The sequence below is a fragment of the Numenius arquata genome, chromosome 8 (genome assembly GCF_964106895.1).
Source record: "Numenius arquata chromosome 8, bNumArq3.hap1.1, whole genome shotgun sequence".
Classification (NCBI taxonomy): domain Eukaryota; kingdom Metazoa; phylum Chordata; class Aves; order Charadriiformes; family Scolopacidae; genus Numenius; species Numenius arquata.
Window position 1 is genome coordinate 10,100,114 of NC_133583.1, and position 14,838 is coordinate 10,114,951.

General features: G+C 35.4%; 1 protein-coding gene across 2 annotated transcripts in view; it reads left to right on the plus strand.

Annotated features, from left to right (window-relative positions):
- Nucleotides 1-1,210: 1,210 nt before the first annotated feature.
- Nucleotides 1,211-14,838, plus strand: part of CFAP20DC (CFAP20 domain containing) — a 69,838-nt gene continuing 56,210 nt past the window's right edge. Inside the window, exons 1-4 of one of the 2 annotated variants that reach the window (XM_074152322.1) lie at nucleotides 1,211-1,237; nucleotides 3,474-3,563; nucleotides 4,071-4,164; nucleotides 6,002-6,074. In XM_074152322.1, coding sequence (XP_074008423.1) covers nucleotides 1,217-1,237; nucleotides 3,474-3,563; nucleotides 4,071-4,164; nucleotides 6,002-6,074 — 278 coding nt within the window. In that variant the 5' untranslated portion in view covers nucleotides 1,211-1,216. The remainder of the gene's footprint in view (nucleotides 1,238-3,473; nucleotides 3,564-4,070; nucleotides 4,165-6,001; nucleotides 6,075-14,838) is intronic. The other variant, XM_074152321.1, reaches the window with a different exon arrangement.

A 14,838-nucleotide genomic window follows, 5' to 3' on the forward strand; every position in this document is an offset into this window, starting at 1 on the left:
GTGTACGTTGTTTATGAAGTCATGCATGTTGTCACTGAATTTCTAGTTCATTCGCAGTCATATCTTTCCTTAAATATTCTTAAACTTTTTGTCACTTTCTGGTTGTGAGAGCTAAACTGTTCTTTATGAGAAGCTATACTTATATTCTCCTGGTCAGCATATTAGTTTTTATCTGTTAAGAAAATGGTTTAAGGCCAAAAAAATTTCCAGTAATTAAAAGTAATTTAATTCATTTAAGTGGTCTGGGCCTGAACTGAAACAATGAACGTAAATAAAGGTATCAAATAAGAGACAAAGTTTGTGAAAGGATTTCTGTGAGTTGATGAGCACCTTCATTTTTCGCAGTGAAGGTGCATGTTGTCTCTTGTGACTGGTTCTACCTGTGTTTGGAGACTGACAACTACCTTTTATGTTCAGGATCCCTTAACTTTCTGTTGACTTCAATCATGCTGAGTGTCTGCAATTTCACTTGAAGAGGGACACCGGAGGCTTCCGGTATCGGTCCCTTCACTTTCTACTGTTCTGATTCTCTAACTGCAGACAACTCTTAATTCACATTGACTTTAGCAGCCCTCAAATATCTTAAGTGCTTGGTTTGAGACTTAGACTAATCATCCTCAAAGAATGCTGAATGTGAAAGAAGATAATTTGTCTCAGAAGTCTCTGCCAAATATCTCTAGATGGAGTGGTTCCTATTGCAGCTGCTCCATATGTTTCTCTTTTTCTGTATTAAATGTTAAGCTCCTCTTTAATGGCATCTGATGTTTTCTAGTGGGCACTCAACAACAAAGAATAATAAAAAAATGTTTATTAAAAATGATGTTTCAAACATTTTTAAAGCATGAGAGTCTTCATTGTTAAAAGTAAGGGCTGATGATAAAATTACTAGTTTTACTTGGAATACAAAGAAAGGCAGCCCTGAGTACTTGATGCATGAAGAGAACATTTTCCAAGACAGCATCAATATTAATGTTTTTTGATCTTTAATTTCTTTGTGGTAGCAATCTGATGCAATTCATATATATTTGGTACTTGTGAAAAGTATTTCATAATACTTTTGTATCTTTTAAAATGCGGTTGGGGTTTTATTATAAATTTTTTTTCATGTCAAATCCTATCTAAAGTTTTTTGTTTGGTTTTTTTTTTTCAGTGGTGTCTGTAACAGTCTTTACTGATTGAGAAGCTGAAATTATTTTTTGCCTGTGAAAGCTGTAAAATGTTTAAAAATCACTATCAGGTAAAACAGAAGTAATTTAATTTTTTATTCTCTTTCATTTCACCTGAGAGCTCAATTAAAATAGTGTATTCCAGGGGCCAAAAAGTCCAGATACAGAAATGTTTTGGAATGTTTCGTTATTCGTCATTTTTATAGAAATGTTGTGAAATAGTGGGTAGCTGCTGAAGCTGTCAGGTCTGGAATGGACACTAACATGGAGTTATCAATGTGTTTGTCTGGTGTGCCTTCCCTTATGGGCCAGGGAAGGCGCACCATCTGCTTCTTCCCAGTCATGGAAGCAGGCCCAACTCTTAAGGTATAGTCAGAGAAGGGGGATTAGTTTATTCTCTTGGTCCAGCACAGTTTTGTGACAACACTAGTTGCATCATTCGCAAACGTTATTGTCTGTTATACTGTTTCCTGACCTTCCTTTTCACCATGCTTTGCCGCCCTTTCTCTGTACCAGTCCCTTCCTGAGAAAGCAACCCACCTCTACTTACTTTTTCCCCATTGGTCCCAGATGTGCTACATCCGTACCTGAAATTGGTATTTCTGATGCTGTTACCTAGGCTACCTCAACTTTATATGGTATTTCTGATACCGTTGCCTAGGTGCTGTGGGCATTGCAGGATTGTGCTCCCCACAAGATGTCCCGTCCTCCCCTCCAGTTGATCATGGAGTTTGACCATTTCTTGTTTAACTTGCCCTTGGCCACCCATGAGATCCAGCCATCCCCCATGGCATTAAGTAGCTTTTGTCAGCTTCTTATGTCAGTTTTCATTTGGAATTTCTCATGTCATGTCTGGTAGTTTTCAGTGTCCTATTCAGTTAGTTTAACCTTAAATCAGAGCCTAGTCAATAGCTGCAGTTATTAATAGAATGTATTTGTAAATATGGGAGGAAAAGCCACTTTTTTTAAGATTTGCTACAAACACATGAAACTTGTCAGTTAAGAATCTTTTTTTAACTTTCTGAGCTTGATCTTGTAGTCCTTAAATATGTCAGATAAATTTCAAATTGATGGTATGCCATATTTTGAAAATATTTTTTAAAATTTATAATGGATAAAAAATTTTATGAGTGCAGTTTATGGAATGCTGTTTTGAATCTCCTTAGAACTTAGTAAGTCTAGTGACTGGGGTTAGCCATGTTAATGGACAGGAAAATACCTAATTTGTGTATGGTGCAGCATTGCTCTCTGAGAGCATAATTTGAAGAGCATTTATTTTGCTGGCAAGACTGCTTGTCCCTCTTGCTCATTCTGACTTGTGTCCAATTGTTTGGGCAGCTGAACATGAAGAGAATTGGGGAGTGCAGGCAACTAGGAATGAGAAGGGAGCAGCAGGGCTGTAATGATTGATCAGGTCGACTGTGCTGCTAAAAAATTGCTTATCAAACTATAGGCTGAGTACAGCAGATGTCACAAAAAATGTGACTCAAATGGGAAAAATGTTGGAGCAAATAATTGTCTAAGCAGAGGTGATAAAGCTTATCTCCCCAAGAGACTATGGTTAGATTCTTTGATGTCCAGTAGGATGCATACTCTGCGTAAGGTGTTTTCACCTGGCAGGGGCATTCATAACCTTTTTCCAGGATTAATTCTCTGATGCCTCATGGAGGTATCACTTTTTATGGTGATACTGTAGGATTGAATGAAGCCTCATAGTTTGGCCTAGAAAAGATAGTAAATTTTTGTGAGTTTCTCAGTCTGGTCAAATCAGGCTGGAATATGGTAACTAGTAGAAAAGTTACTGGGAAATGTCTTTGACATACTCACATATGTAGAAAGAGCTGAATGTTTTTATGTATGTAGAAAAAATGTCTAAACTTCACTTCCATAGGAAATCAGACAAAACATCCAATCTGCAAAATCCAATTTTTTAGCAATGTTCTAAAATTCATTTCATTTGTTGAGTTGTAGAAATAAGCCATATCCAAATCTAAATTACTAATTTCCTGCATGGTTTTAGGATGTTTACAATAATTTAGCTTTTTAGAGAATGACATTATAAATAAAATAATTTAAAATATTCCATGGTATTCCTTCAATTTTATGTTCTGATCCTCTAGTAAAGCCAAATGTTGACTGTATGGATTGCTACATTATAGTAGTCTAGAAGCTGTTATTAATATTCTGCTGTCTGATCAGTAATATTGACTGTGGGGAGGGATTGTTCTTATGTGCTCACCTTGACCATTGTTGACTCAGTGCTGAAGATCTGCTTGGATCATATATCCTTAAACCTTTTTATCGTAGGGTGGCCCATTTGTTGAAATATTCAGTGCTCAAGGCAAGAACCCAGGAGCAAAATGGAAGATTTTTGGCAATCCATCAGCTATATGGAAAGTAAGTTTTTTAAGAAACTTATAAAACCTCGAGTATAAAACAGAAAAATGTGAACGAAGCTTAAAATTAGAAAGTAATGAGGGCTTTGACCTGACAGTGGGGTTGTCACTTGCAGTTCTGTCATTATGACAGACTATGACTATTTAAATTAGTTCTTTATACCCACTTGCAGATTAGGTTGGTCGCAGTGTAATTTTATAGTTTAAATATTTAGAAAGTAATTTTGCTATTCTGTTAACTAATGGATTGAGTTGGGCCCAATGGATCATGAGTCCTGTCCGTCAGCGTTATTTGTTCACAAAACATGCAAGTAAAGGACATATTCCTATGTATTATATTATTACCATCACCTTTGAACTACTGTCATACTTGCAGTGCTGTCTGCTAATTGTGATTTTTATTTTTATTTTTTTTTTAGAAAAAGTAGCTTTGCATGTTAGTAGTGTGGTTGGTTGTGAGGAGAAAAATTATATCAGGATGCTTATGTTTTATTGTTCCTCTTTGTAGGAATATGATAAAGAAGTAAAAGGCTTTGTTTTTGTGCTTGAAGGAAGCAGTCAAATCAACAAAATGCAGCTACCAAAGGAAACTAGACAAACTTGTAAGTATCAAAGGATTAAATGTCTGTGATGTTGCTCTGATTATTAAATGAGTGTTACATTGGAATGTAAAACTTACATTTTTCTCCTTACTTTAGATTTAATTCAGCATTAACAAAGTGGTTTTTCATTAACTTTTTAGCAGATCAGTTTAAAATAATTAAAAGGTACAGAAATGCAATATTAAAAGTAAGTGCTGTAGGGAAGATCCTTGTTGATACACACTGTCCTACTGCTGCCAGGTTCAATTCTGCACCTGATCCTGCTACAGGCTGATGTCTGGCAAATAACTTCTGACTCTGTTCAGTCAATAATTCTATTTGCGTTACAGAATGTGAAATAGGTTCTTGTCCTCTTTCTCATTTTTATATTTTAAAGTATTTTTACTTTATACATCAAGTAAACACTAGCAGTACAGGGAAGTTATACGCAAATTTCAGCTGTGTTCACGTAATCAGCCCTTGATGGGTTATATGGAGTGTTTCCTCAGGTTTCTATTACTTGCACCATAATAAACCAGAATCAAAGCAGTCTCTGTTTTCCTGGGCATACACCAATCATAATTTATGCCTTAAACTCCACTGCAGTGAATTATACCGTATAAGGTTTACAGTAACGAATCGAGCTGGTTTAGAATTAACTGCTTGCTTCTGAAGAAAAATTGAGATGGTTATTTTGGCCAAATGAAACAGGAATCTTCTAGTATACTTCTCATGCAGGGTATATAATTAGAAATTAGTTTCTCCAAACATACACAAAAAATAAATAGGAAGTTATATAGTCTGATCATGCACTAAGGCCTTGTAGATTAATCTGATTTCTATAAAAGAAACTTACTATTATCTTCAGTATAATAAATATTAGTCTAATGTATTATCTTTCTGAGAAACCCAACTTTAATTTGTTTATTGCCAATGTTACAAGAAACTGCTAGAACCTAAAATGAGGATTGAGAATTACTGTTGTGGATTATCACTGCTAAAAATAGTTTGGGTTTAAATTTACTTTGGCTAGTCCTGCAGTACTACAGTCAAATTTCCATCTGTTACCATTCTGTCTTCCTCTTTTGAGGTGTATGTATGTCAAGTATTTCACTTATGAAAAGAATACCATCTCCCAGTTGTACTGTAATCTTTGAATACTCTTCCAAAATAAGACATTTATATATATACAAATGTAATTTGAAATTTTAAAGTGTCATTTGACCCACAAAAGAAGGAAGTTCTGAATTGGCATTTTTTAAAAGAGGAGCTGATGTTGCTGTTGAGTCTTGTTGAGCCAACAAAGAGCAGCCTATACAGTTCAATTCAGACAGCTTTGTACTGATTTCCCTTGATAGGGAGCTGCCTGAATCCTGGAAGACTTCTGTTTGTTCCCTCAGTTAAATCAGTTTTTCTGAAAATCGGAAGCCTCCACCGAGCATTGTTGTCATGACCTGGATTGCATTTTTACCCAGGGGGTTTTTGAAGTTGTGTAATAAGGTGTACATTGTTACAACCATGAGAGCAAGTTTCATATGACTGAGAATATGATAGGAGAGTATTACTTTATTTTATAATTTCTGTGGGATATTTGGTGTCTACATTTTCTTGGAACACAATGTAGAATCATGAGAACCATCAAAGCCACAGATGGGACTTTTAAAACAACACTTTTATTGCAGTTTGAATTGGTTTTCTTTAGGTTTTTCTCATGTTCATATGTTGTGTGAGCACTGGGAAATAGTGTTGCTGTAGTACAAAGTAGTATAGCTGTATAGTACAAAATTGAAATGCTTGGTCATGAAATGTGCATCTGTACGCATACAGAACATGTATTTAATTTTTTTCCTGTTTCTAGTGGGACTGATCCAGCAATTTCTGACACTCCAGATTTTTGTGCCACTGGGACAAGACTTCTCCACTGAGTTACTGTAAGATGCATAAAATTTCCTTGAATACTTAATGTAAAGTGAGTGCCTGATTGCAGCTATTAATTGTAGTGGCAGATCTTGCATTAAAGCATGGTGACTTATCAAGTCAATAAGAAGTAATTAAGCTAATGAGATCATTATTTCTTGGATGTTTTAAACACACTCCTTTGAGGACAGAACAAGCTCTAAAAATCATGAATGAAGATGGTAGAAAATCTGAAGAAATGGGACATGAATTTGTCAAATGTGAAAATATTGGCTTATGAGTCTCCTGAAAATTCATAAGAGACTTATAAGTAAATATCCAGGGCCCTTTGGTTCAGGGCAAAAAGAAAAATATATTCTAATAATAGGGGGAGAAAAAAAAAACAAACAGGTTGTAAAAATCTAGAACAATTTGGAATGCTCAATTGGTATAATTGTCTTGTAAGGAAAGAGATACAGTTGAAACAGACCTTTTTTCATTAGTTCAATGTGGAATGTTTTAAAACAGTTTTAAACTTGGGCAATTGTCAGTCTTTGAAGACCATTTCCACCCTAGTGGCACCAGCTGTTCATAACCAGCACAGCCCCCTCAGCTCTGTAGCCACTAGAACGTCTCAGATTTGGATTAACAAAATGTGTATTATGCCATTAGAAACCCTGCAAGAAAAGATGGATTGAAGGATATGCAATTAAACTGAGTAAAGTCAATGCAGAATTTTTTTTTTGTTTGTCTTTCTGTAAGTTTGCGTTCAACTGTATCCATTGGTGTCAGCTTTTCTTGATTGACTGAAGTCTCTTGTGCGTGTAGTAAGGGGAAACAACCTTTGCAGGTTTAAGTCAAAGGGTAAAATGAGATGCTGAGAAAATAACATTCCAGCTATAACGTAGTAGAGAAACTGTTCATTATAACATGAATAATCTATTTCATGAAATTAGGATGGCATGCTATTTTATGTTGCTGGGTAATTCTGTTATCTTTTGTGCCTTCACATAAGTGTAGTCACCTTGGAATATTTTGTTATGTTAACAAAGAACATGATAGTGTGAATTGATTCATATTTATTAAAAATCTTTAGTCAATTTATAACAATCCATGCAGCTATTTTAGTCTCAGTGGTTTGTGAGTTAGTGGGCATCATGGCCGTAACATGATGCATATCTCTGTGGCATGCTTAATTTCTAACATGATTTTAGAATGTGAACATTGAGAAAATCTTCAAAGGATACAATAGCTTATTTAGCAGAGATGTTTACCAGAGCATATTTTTGTTTCTCCATGGAGCATGGAATTATAGGCTCAAAATACTTGTTTTAAAGACAACTATAGCTCTATGCATCAAGAGCTTGGTGCAGAAAATACTAACATTTTGCTAATTTAAAGTGAGAAGAAACTGTTGGTAAGGAAGCTGGTAATTGTTGAATAGATGAGGAAACTGTAGATTTTCAAGCAACTTCCCTTTCTCTTTAATTTCCTACCACAGCCTTTATACGTTTTCCTCTTCTGTTTTCCTTTCAATGTAGTTTTTATTTCTTACCTCATTTTGAATCATTTTTTTGCTTAGATAATAAGGTATCTCTTACTTAAGAATACCCAACTTTAAAGCTAACCTTTTTTTTTTTTTTCTGCAACAAAGAGCTTATTTTTGTGTCAAATCACACTTTTATGTTCTTAGGTAAATTTCCTGAATGTAGTTCTAGTTACGCTTTCTGCTTCTATGATTTTAATTGCTGCCTGACTTCTAAAAGTGTGTAACAAAAAGGACAAAGCAAACAGGGTGTGTCATGCAGTAAACAGAAACCAAGTACATGATTTGTTCCTCAGACATTTTGTAGACAGATGGCAGAGACTTAGTGCCAGGTACAGGGATTCAGTTTTTCTATAGTGTCGTATTGAGTTTAGTTCTTTGGGGTACTTGCCAACCATCTATACCTCTTAACAAGAACCTCTTCTTCGCTTTTCTTCTACTAATTTTTATTTCTTCATCACTTGATATTTTGATAACTGAGAGCTCTAATTTTCTACCACCTCTCCCACCTTTCTTTGCCCTTTCTCTTTCCAGCTTATATCTAGACTTTTTCTTCATCTTTTCTCACTATTTCCTGTTCCCACCATTACTATGTCCCTCTTATAATACAAATATTATAGAAATGTTATGTACTTCTGTACATTTAAATACATGTGTTTATTTACTCTGTATATAGTTGTTGTAAACATATATTTACATAGATAAAACATTTTTCACTACTTTTTCTCTTTTCCTCAACTTTCCTGATTCCAATTTAGTATTATCAGAGAGCTTCATACAAATCCTAATTGTCTCTCCTTTTCTTATGTGCGGTGATTTCAGTGTCTATGTGGATGAAGCAATCTCACTTAATACACTGAATTAAACATCTGTTTTTTTGTTAAAAGTATATAGAAATGTATATGTTTCATTGCTTAATTACTTTTGTAATTATCAGAATAAGCATGATTTGATTATAGCATAAGTTCATCAATGCATTCAAGGTAACTGGAGCTAATTAAAGGTACATATATGCCTAAAAGTACAATCTCATTTGTTCCCCACCTAGTGCAACTCTATGCAGAAGTTAATAAAACTTCTTTAAAAATAAATCTAGTTCTAAATTTTTGTATTAGAAATCAAGTGTAACTTATTCATGTACCTATAAACTCCTTCAAGAATTGCAAAATAGAGTATTTTATCCTAGCAGACTCGTGATAATCCAGTAAATAACGTAGGCAAGTCCTTCTTGCTTCGATGACTGCCATTCAGTTTTCTTCATTTCAGATGTTTTGAAGGGAATCTCTTGCTTGTTTGTGGGCAGAATATTGATTGTGCTGGTGGTTCCTGAAGTTTAATGCTTGAAAATGGTTTCTTACATAATCTGACTACTTACTACTGAATCTTTGAGTAGCTTCGAGTGAAATTGATAGCATACCAAGCCATCAAATTTACTTCATGCAAGAAACACTTCGGCAAGTTTTATAATAGCTGCACATGATGCTTTATGGTACATTTCTTCCTCTCCCATTCTGCATAGAGATGGAAATATGAATTTAGTTTGAGCCTTATCCTCTCTTTTGCATTCTGTTCAGTGATTGATCTGATTAGCAAACAAGAATTTCTTCAAGGCCATCTATCACTCCTGGCATTAGCTCAGCTAAACCTTCTAACTTACTGCTATCGACCAGTCAAGAGGATTCTTGTGATAAATACTGAATGTGCAAACAACTGTTTCAATTAGCTGGTTTGCCTTTTATTTAGAATAAATTTAAGTAGAATGTTAGAGACTTTGTTAGATTGCATGATTAGATGAGCATCGCCACATTAACAATCAATGTATTGATCTGCCTAAAAAATGTGTAAAATAGACTTTGGATGACTACACAAGTAGTTTGGTAGATATCCAGATTTTTTCTGTTCTATTGTCACCTTGCAGGATTTTATCATCTATTTCTGATCCTGCTATTTTCACATGTTTAAAGAAAATCTCTTGTATTTCAATTTGTGCACATTGCCTCTTGTCCATTTAAATACTGCTGAGGAGAGTCTGGCTCAGCCTTCTTCACTCCCTTCCATCAGATATTTATACACATTGGTGAGATCCACCCTTGAACTTCTCAAGGCTAAACAATCCCAGCTCCCTCAACCTCTCCTCCTAACTCAGATGCTCTAGTCTTCTAATCATCTTCATTATCCTGTTCTGGACTCACACGATCGTGCCCATGTCTCTCATATCACAGACCTGAGTACTGGACCCAGCACTCCAGCCGTGGTCCTTCCAGGGCTGAATAGGAAAGATCACCTCCCTGGACCTTCTGGCAATGCTCTTCCTAATGCAGCCCAGGATGCTCTTCACTTTATTTGCTGCAAAGGTGCTTTGCTGGCTTGTGGTCAACTTGTCCACCAGTACCCTCAGGTCATTTTGTACAAAGCTGCTTTCCAGTCAGTCAGCCTTCAGATTGTACTGGCACATGGGATTATTCAGCCCCATGTACAGGACTTAGAGTGTGTAATTTAAAGTTAAGATTTTGTATTTTAAAGCTGGTTTGGTTTTGGTTTTTTTTAGTTGTTGAAATCCATCAGAATTAAAGCAGTTGTTTGCTTTTTGTTCACCTTATTTTTTGTTGGGGAGAAGAATTTCAGAAAGCTTGGGAACGATCAACACAGTTGGTACATATTAGCTTTGAAAATGTGGCATTTTCCTAACTGTTTGGAATGACATCTCAGAATTAGCATGGCCTGAAACCACAGTTGTAGCTTATTTTCACTCTGTGAGGAGTGATGTTTTTGATCATACATAGAAGCTTAGTGGATTTATAACACAAAGAGATGCTCCTGATTTATTGAATAAATGGGAACTCTGTGGAGTTTCAAACTCTGAAACATACCTGATAAGGTTTAAGAAGTTTTCTGACAAAGTTTAGCTAGTTATGTATAGAGGAATCTGCCGGGGGGGGAAGGGCTTAAAATGTCCACATTTGTAAAGTAGGCATACTTGTTGATAAGAAACTTTTATTGCAAGGCTTGTGAACAGCACAGTAGAATTTAGATTGTTGTACCATATTTCCTTTTTTCAAACAGTTTCTATAAATAGAAGTTTATTACTTTCAAATTTTTAATAACCAGAACATACTAGATTTTACATGCATAGCTAATTTATTCATAGACACCATAATAGCTTGAATTTATGTGAATTACATGCTAACATAATTAGTCATCATTTTAGCTTGGCTGACAGATAGAATAAATTATTCATGTTAATCTAAAGACCTAGCATGTTTTCAGACACAGAACAATAAAAATATGAATCTTGGTTAGTCTTGCAAAATTTCAACCAACCTTTTAAAATTAGAAGCAGGACATAGATGCTAATTCTGTTCTGTATTTCTGACAGTATTTGAAGATTTTTTGATAGAGGCTGAAGGTAAAATTCATTGAACAGATTCAGCTGTAGAGAATACTTGAAATTCTGATGTTTAGTAAATAGCATGAGGCTTACTCCTTAAATTTTTTTTGTGAAGGACGAGTGAAATCTAGAAACAGTCTTAAAAGTATTCGGGTATGTTAAATTCCATAACTCACAAAGGAGATTACCTCATATTTGAGAGTGAATATTTTTTTTACTAACTCTTCCAGGCATCACTTTCACTAGAGTACCAACACAGCATGGGTGGTCATATAGAAAACAGGTATCCCAAAAAAGATATCCCATAATCAAGGTGTCGTGCTTCCAGATATGTAATAATTGCATGAATCCTTTTTTATAACTGATAACAAAATTCACAGTCCTAGTTAAAATTATGTTGCTAGTTAGATTAGCCACTTGGTCTGAAAGAAGATAGGTATTTTCTTTCCCCCTAGGCAGGATAAATGTGTTACCCTTATTCTACAGATATTTCTAATTTCTCGCATTTTATGCCTTTCATTGCTTCTGCAGCTGTAAAACTGTTCAAAGTCATCTTATATCAATAATTTCATTCCTTGTTCAATTAATCAGTATAAAACATTAGGCATGGAGAAAGACCTTTTTCACTGTTGATACTCTGTTCTAGAGCTTGCAAGTAACTATATTTGGTCAAAATCAGGATAAGTGATTCCTTGTATTCTTTTCAGTCAGGTGTTTATTGACAGGCTTTCACCATGAGCTCAGTACAGTTGATAATCCTTTCCTAAATCTTGCCACCAACAGTTAGGTATTTTGCTTTATTTTAAATTGGTAGGCAAAACCATTTCACTTGCTGTTCTGACCATGATGTGCTTTTATTCTCTTATTACTTTCAAAAAGGCATCAAAGCGAAAATGGAGATAAAATAATTTAACTCATTGGATCAGTGTATCAATCTGTTTCTTAAAGGAAGAGCGCAGTGGGAGTCTAATGGCATAGACCTTGATGAGAATGATTTTCTTACATCCTGCAGGAAATTGAAGGAAGGGGCTTAGAGTTACAAGCTTTTTCACTGTAAAGATAAAATAGAATTCTAATTTTAGATAAAACTATTAAATTCTTCTGAATACTTAGTGACAAGTAAATTGAGGTCAGAAAAGAAGGAATGCTTAGACACAGATTATGATAATCTAGTAACATACTTAGTTTCAAACCAGAAAGGAGATGGTTGGAGTCAGATTCTGGGCCAGATAATTTACAGTGGTCCTGAAATGAGGTTCTTGACTCATCTATAAAAAAAAGGACATTTTCAAAATGAATTTACAATTAATTTCTGTCCATGGTGTGTCTTGAAGCTTGTGACTTCTTTTAAAATATCCTAAATCTGGATGAGGTCTGATTATCCTAATTAACGCCTTAAGCCAGTATTTTCCAGTGTGCATCCTTCTGGTGTTATCTTTCTGTATTGCAAGATTTCTGTGTAATTTTCAAAATGCCCTGAAAGTAATCTTTTAACCAGTATCACTTCCAACACAGATATATTTAAACAAAGATAAAGTGATGAGAGAGATGCTTTGTTTTGCTGGGTAGTAAGTCTATTTTAATCTAGAATACAATATGCTATTAAATGAATAGAGTGAAACTTATGGTGTTAGATGATGTCCTGGTGATATTACAGAATAAATGACTGTCCTCTAAGACTTTAGAGAGAGGAAGAGTACTAATTTTGTATATTTTGGTTGGTGGATCAATTTAAGTAATATGGAGTAAACTGAATCCTGTTCGGTTGGTACAGTTTGTTATTCAGGATTTCCATACGCTGAATAAAGTAAAGGCATGATCCAGTGTTAGCAAGAAAACTTAGTTTTGCCTTTTTAAAGGGCAAACTTCTTAGCAATTCTTAGTAATTAGAATAAATGGTTTAGATGTGAGAAATATGGCTGCACTTAAGTGAACTGTTATAAATAGGTGCAAACATAACCTTTTCTTTTTCTTTATAAACATGAAAGGACAGATTGTTTCTTTAGAGTAGATAAATTCATGGAAGGAAAAAACAACAGCTAATAAACTAGAGAAAGAGCCAACAGAATTAGTTGCAGGCATAAATAACTGCATTATAAGGGTAATTTGTTTAGATTCTTGAAAAGAAGTAGGCACTAAACTTTCCATGTATTAATACCTATTAGACTACTTTGTACTGAACAAATTAAAAAATATTTTCTAGAATTATGGTTTTCTAAGCAGTTTGGTATAGTAAACCATGCTTCAGAGGAACATACCACTATGCTTTAAAATGGAATTTACTAAATACTTGAAAATAAGAGAAAAATGTGCACACTTCAAAACCAAGCATGTTAAAATATTGATAGAAATTTCTGGAATATGTTATGTAATGAACATTTCCAGAATGATTTTTTTTTTTTGAAACATGCAAAGTTCAAAGAGTAATGAAACTTTTACAACAAATTATTCTTGATCTGTGAAAATACCAGGTTGTTCTTTCAGTTTTAGAATTGATTGCAAATATGTCAGTATCTTGTAGGGGTAGCTCAGGAATCGCCAGTTCTTTGTAATTGCACACATTTAGGAAGTTTTTCTAGTCTGGCAACCAGATTTGATTATTCTCTTTTTGCACCTGCCACCTGTATTACGGACCTTTATGGGTACTGTTTAAGGGGACTTTTTTGGGTTTTTTCCTTAATTCTCTCCAGAAAAACATAATCATCAGAAAATTCACAGAATCACAGAATTGTCAGAGTTGGAAGGGACCTCTAGAGATCATCTAGTCCAACTCTCCTGCTAAAGCAGGATTTCCTACAGCACATTACTCAGGACTGCATCAAGGTGGGTCTTGAAAATCTCCAGAGAAGGGGTCTCCATGACCTCCCTGGGCAGCCTGTTCCAGTGCTCTGTCACCCTCACTGTAAAGAAGTTCTTCCTCATATTTGAATGGAACTTCCTATGTTCCAGCTTGTGCCCTTTGCCCCTCGTCCTTTCGCTGGAAACCACTGAAAAGAGTCCAGCTCCATCATCCTTCAACCCACCCTTTAGGTACTTGTGAACATAGATGAGGTCCCCCCTCGGCCTTCTCTTCTCCAGGCTAAAGAGCCCCAGCTCTTTCAGCCTTTCCTCGTAAGGGAGGTGCTCTAATCCCTTAGTCATCTTAGTTGCCCTGCGTTGCACAGCCCTCTGGAGTGTCAGCCAGCCCTCCCAGTTTGTTATCATCAGCGAACTTGCTGAGGATACACTCTGTCCCCTCGTCCAGGTCATTGATGAATATGTTGAACGGGACTGGGCCGAGTATTGACCCCTGGGGGACACCGCTGGTTACCAATATATAAAAATAAAGCTGGTTCTTCACAACTTGTTCTCTAGGTCTAGGTGACCTATCAGTCTTCCTGATCTCTTATTTTGCAGAGATTTGATTGATTATCAACATAGCTAAGTCTGTTTTTTATGAGGTCGGAATGAAATGCTCTGGATTTCAGATGATCAGGCAGCGAGTTCAATAACATGGTGTCTCCTATGAGACGAGTTTACGAGTAGTGCATAAAATAAAGCATACATGAAGTACAGACTGCTCCTGAATAAGGAAACTTAAGAATCTGTAAGCATGGCAAATCAGCTGATACTGCTGTTCCTTTGGTTGTCTGTCTTTAAAATGGAGATGATGATACTGTCTAGTGTTTCTGAAGCACATGCTTTTAATGGAGAAAATGTCACTACAGTTGCTAAAAGAACTAATATACCAACATACTAATAGTTGAGCTGTACCAGTGGATTCTATCTGGATTTTCACCAGGATACAAAGAAATTTTCATTAATAATAAATTGTATGGGAGTTGCTCTTTGCTTAGCAACATCAATGAAATACCTGCTTTCATGT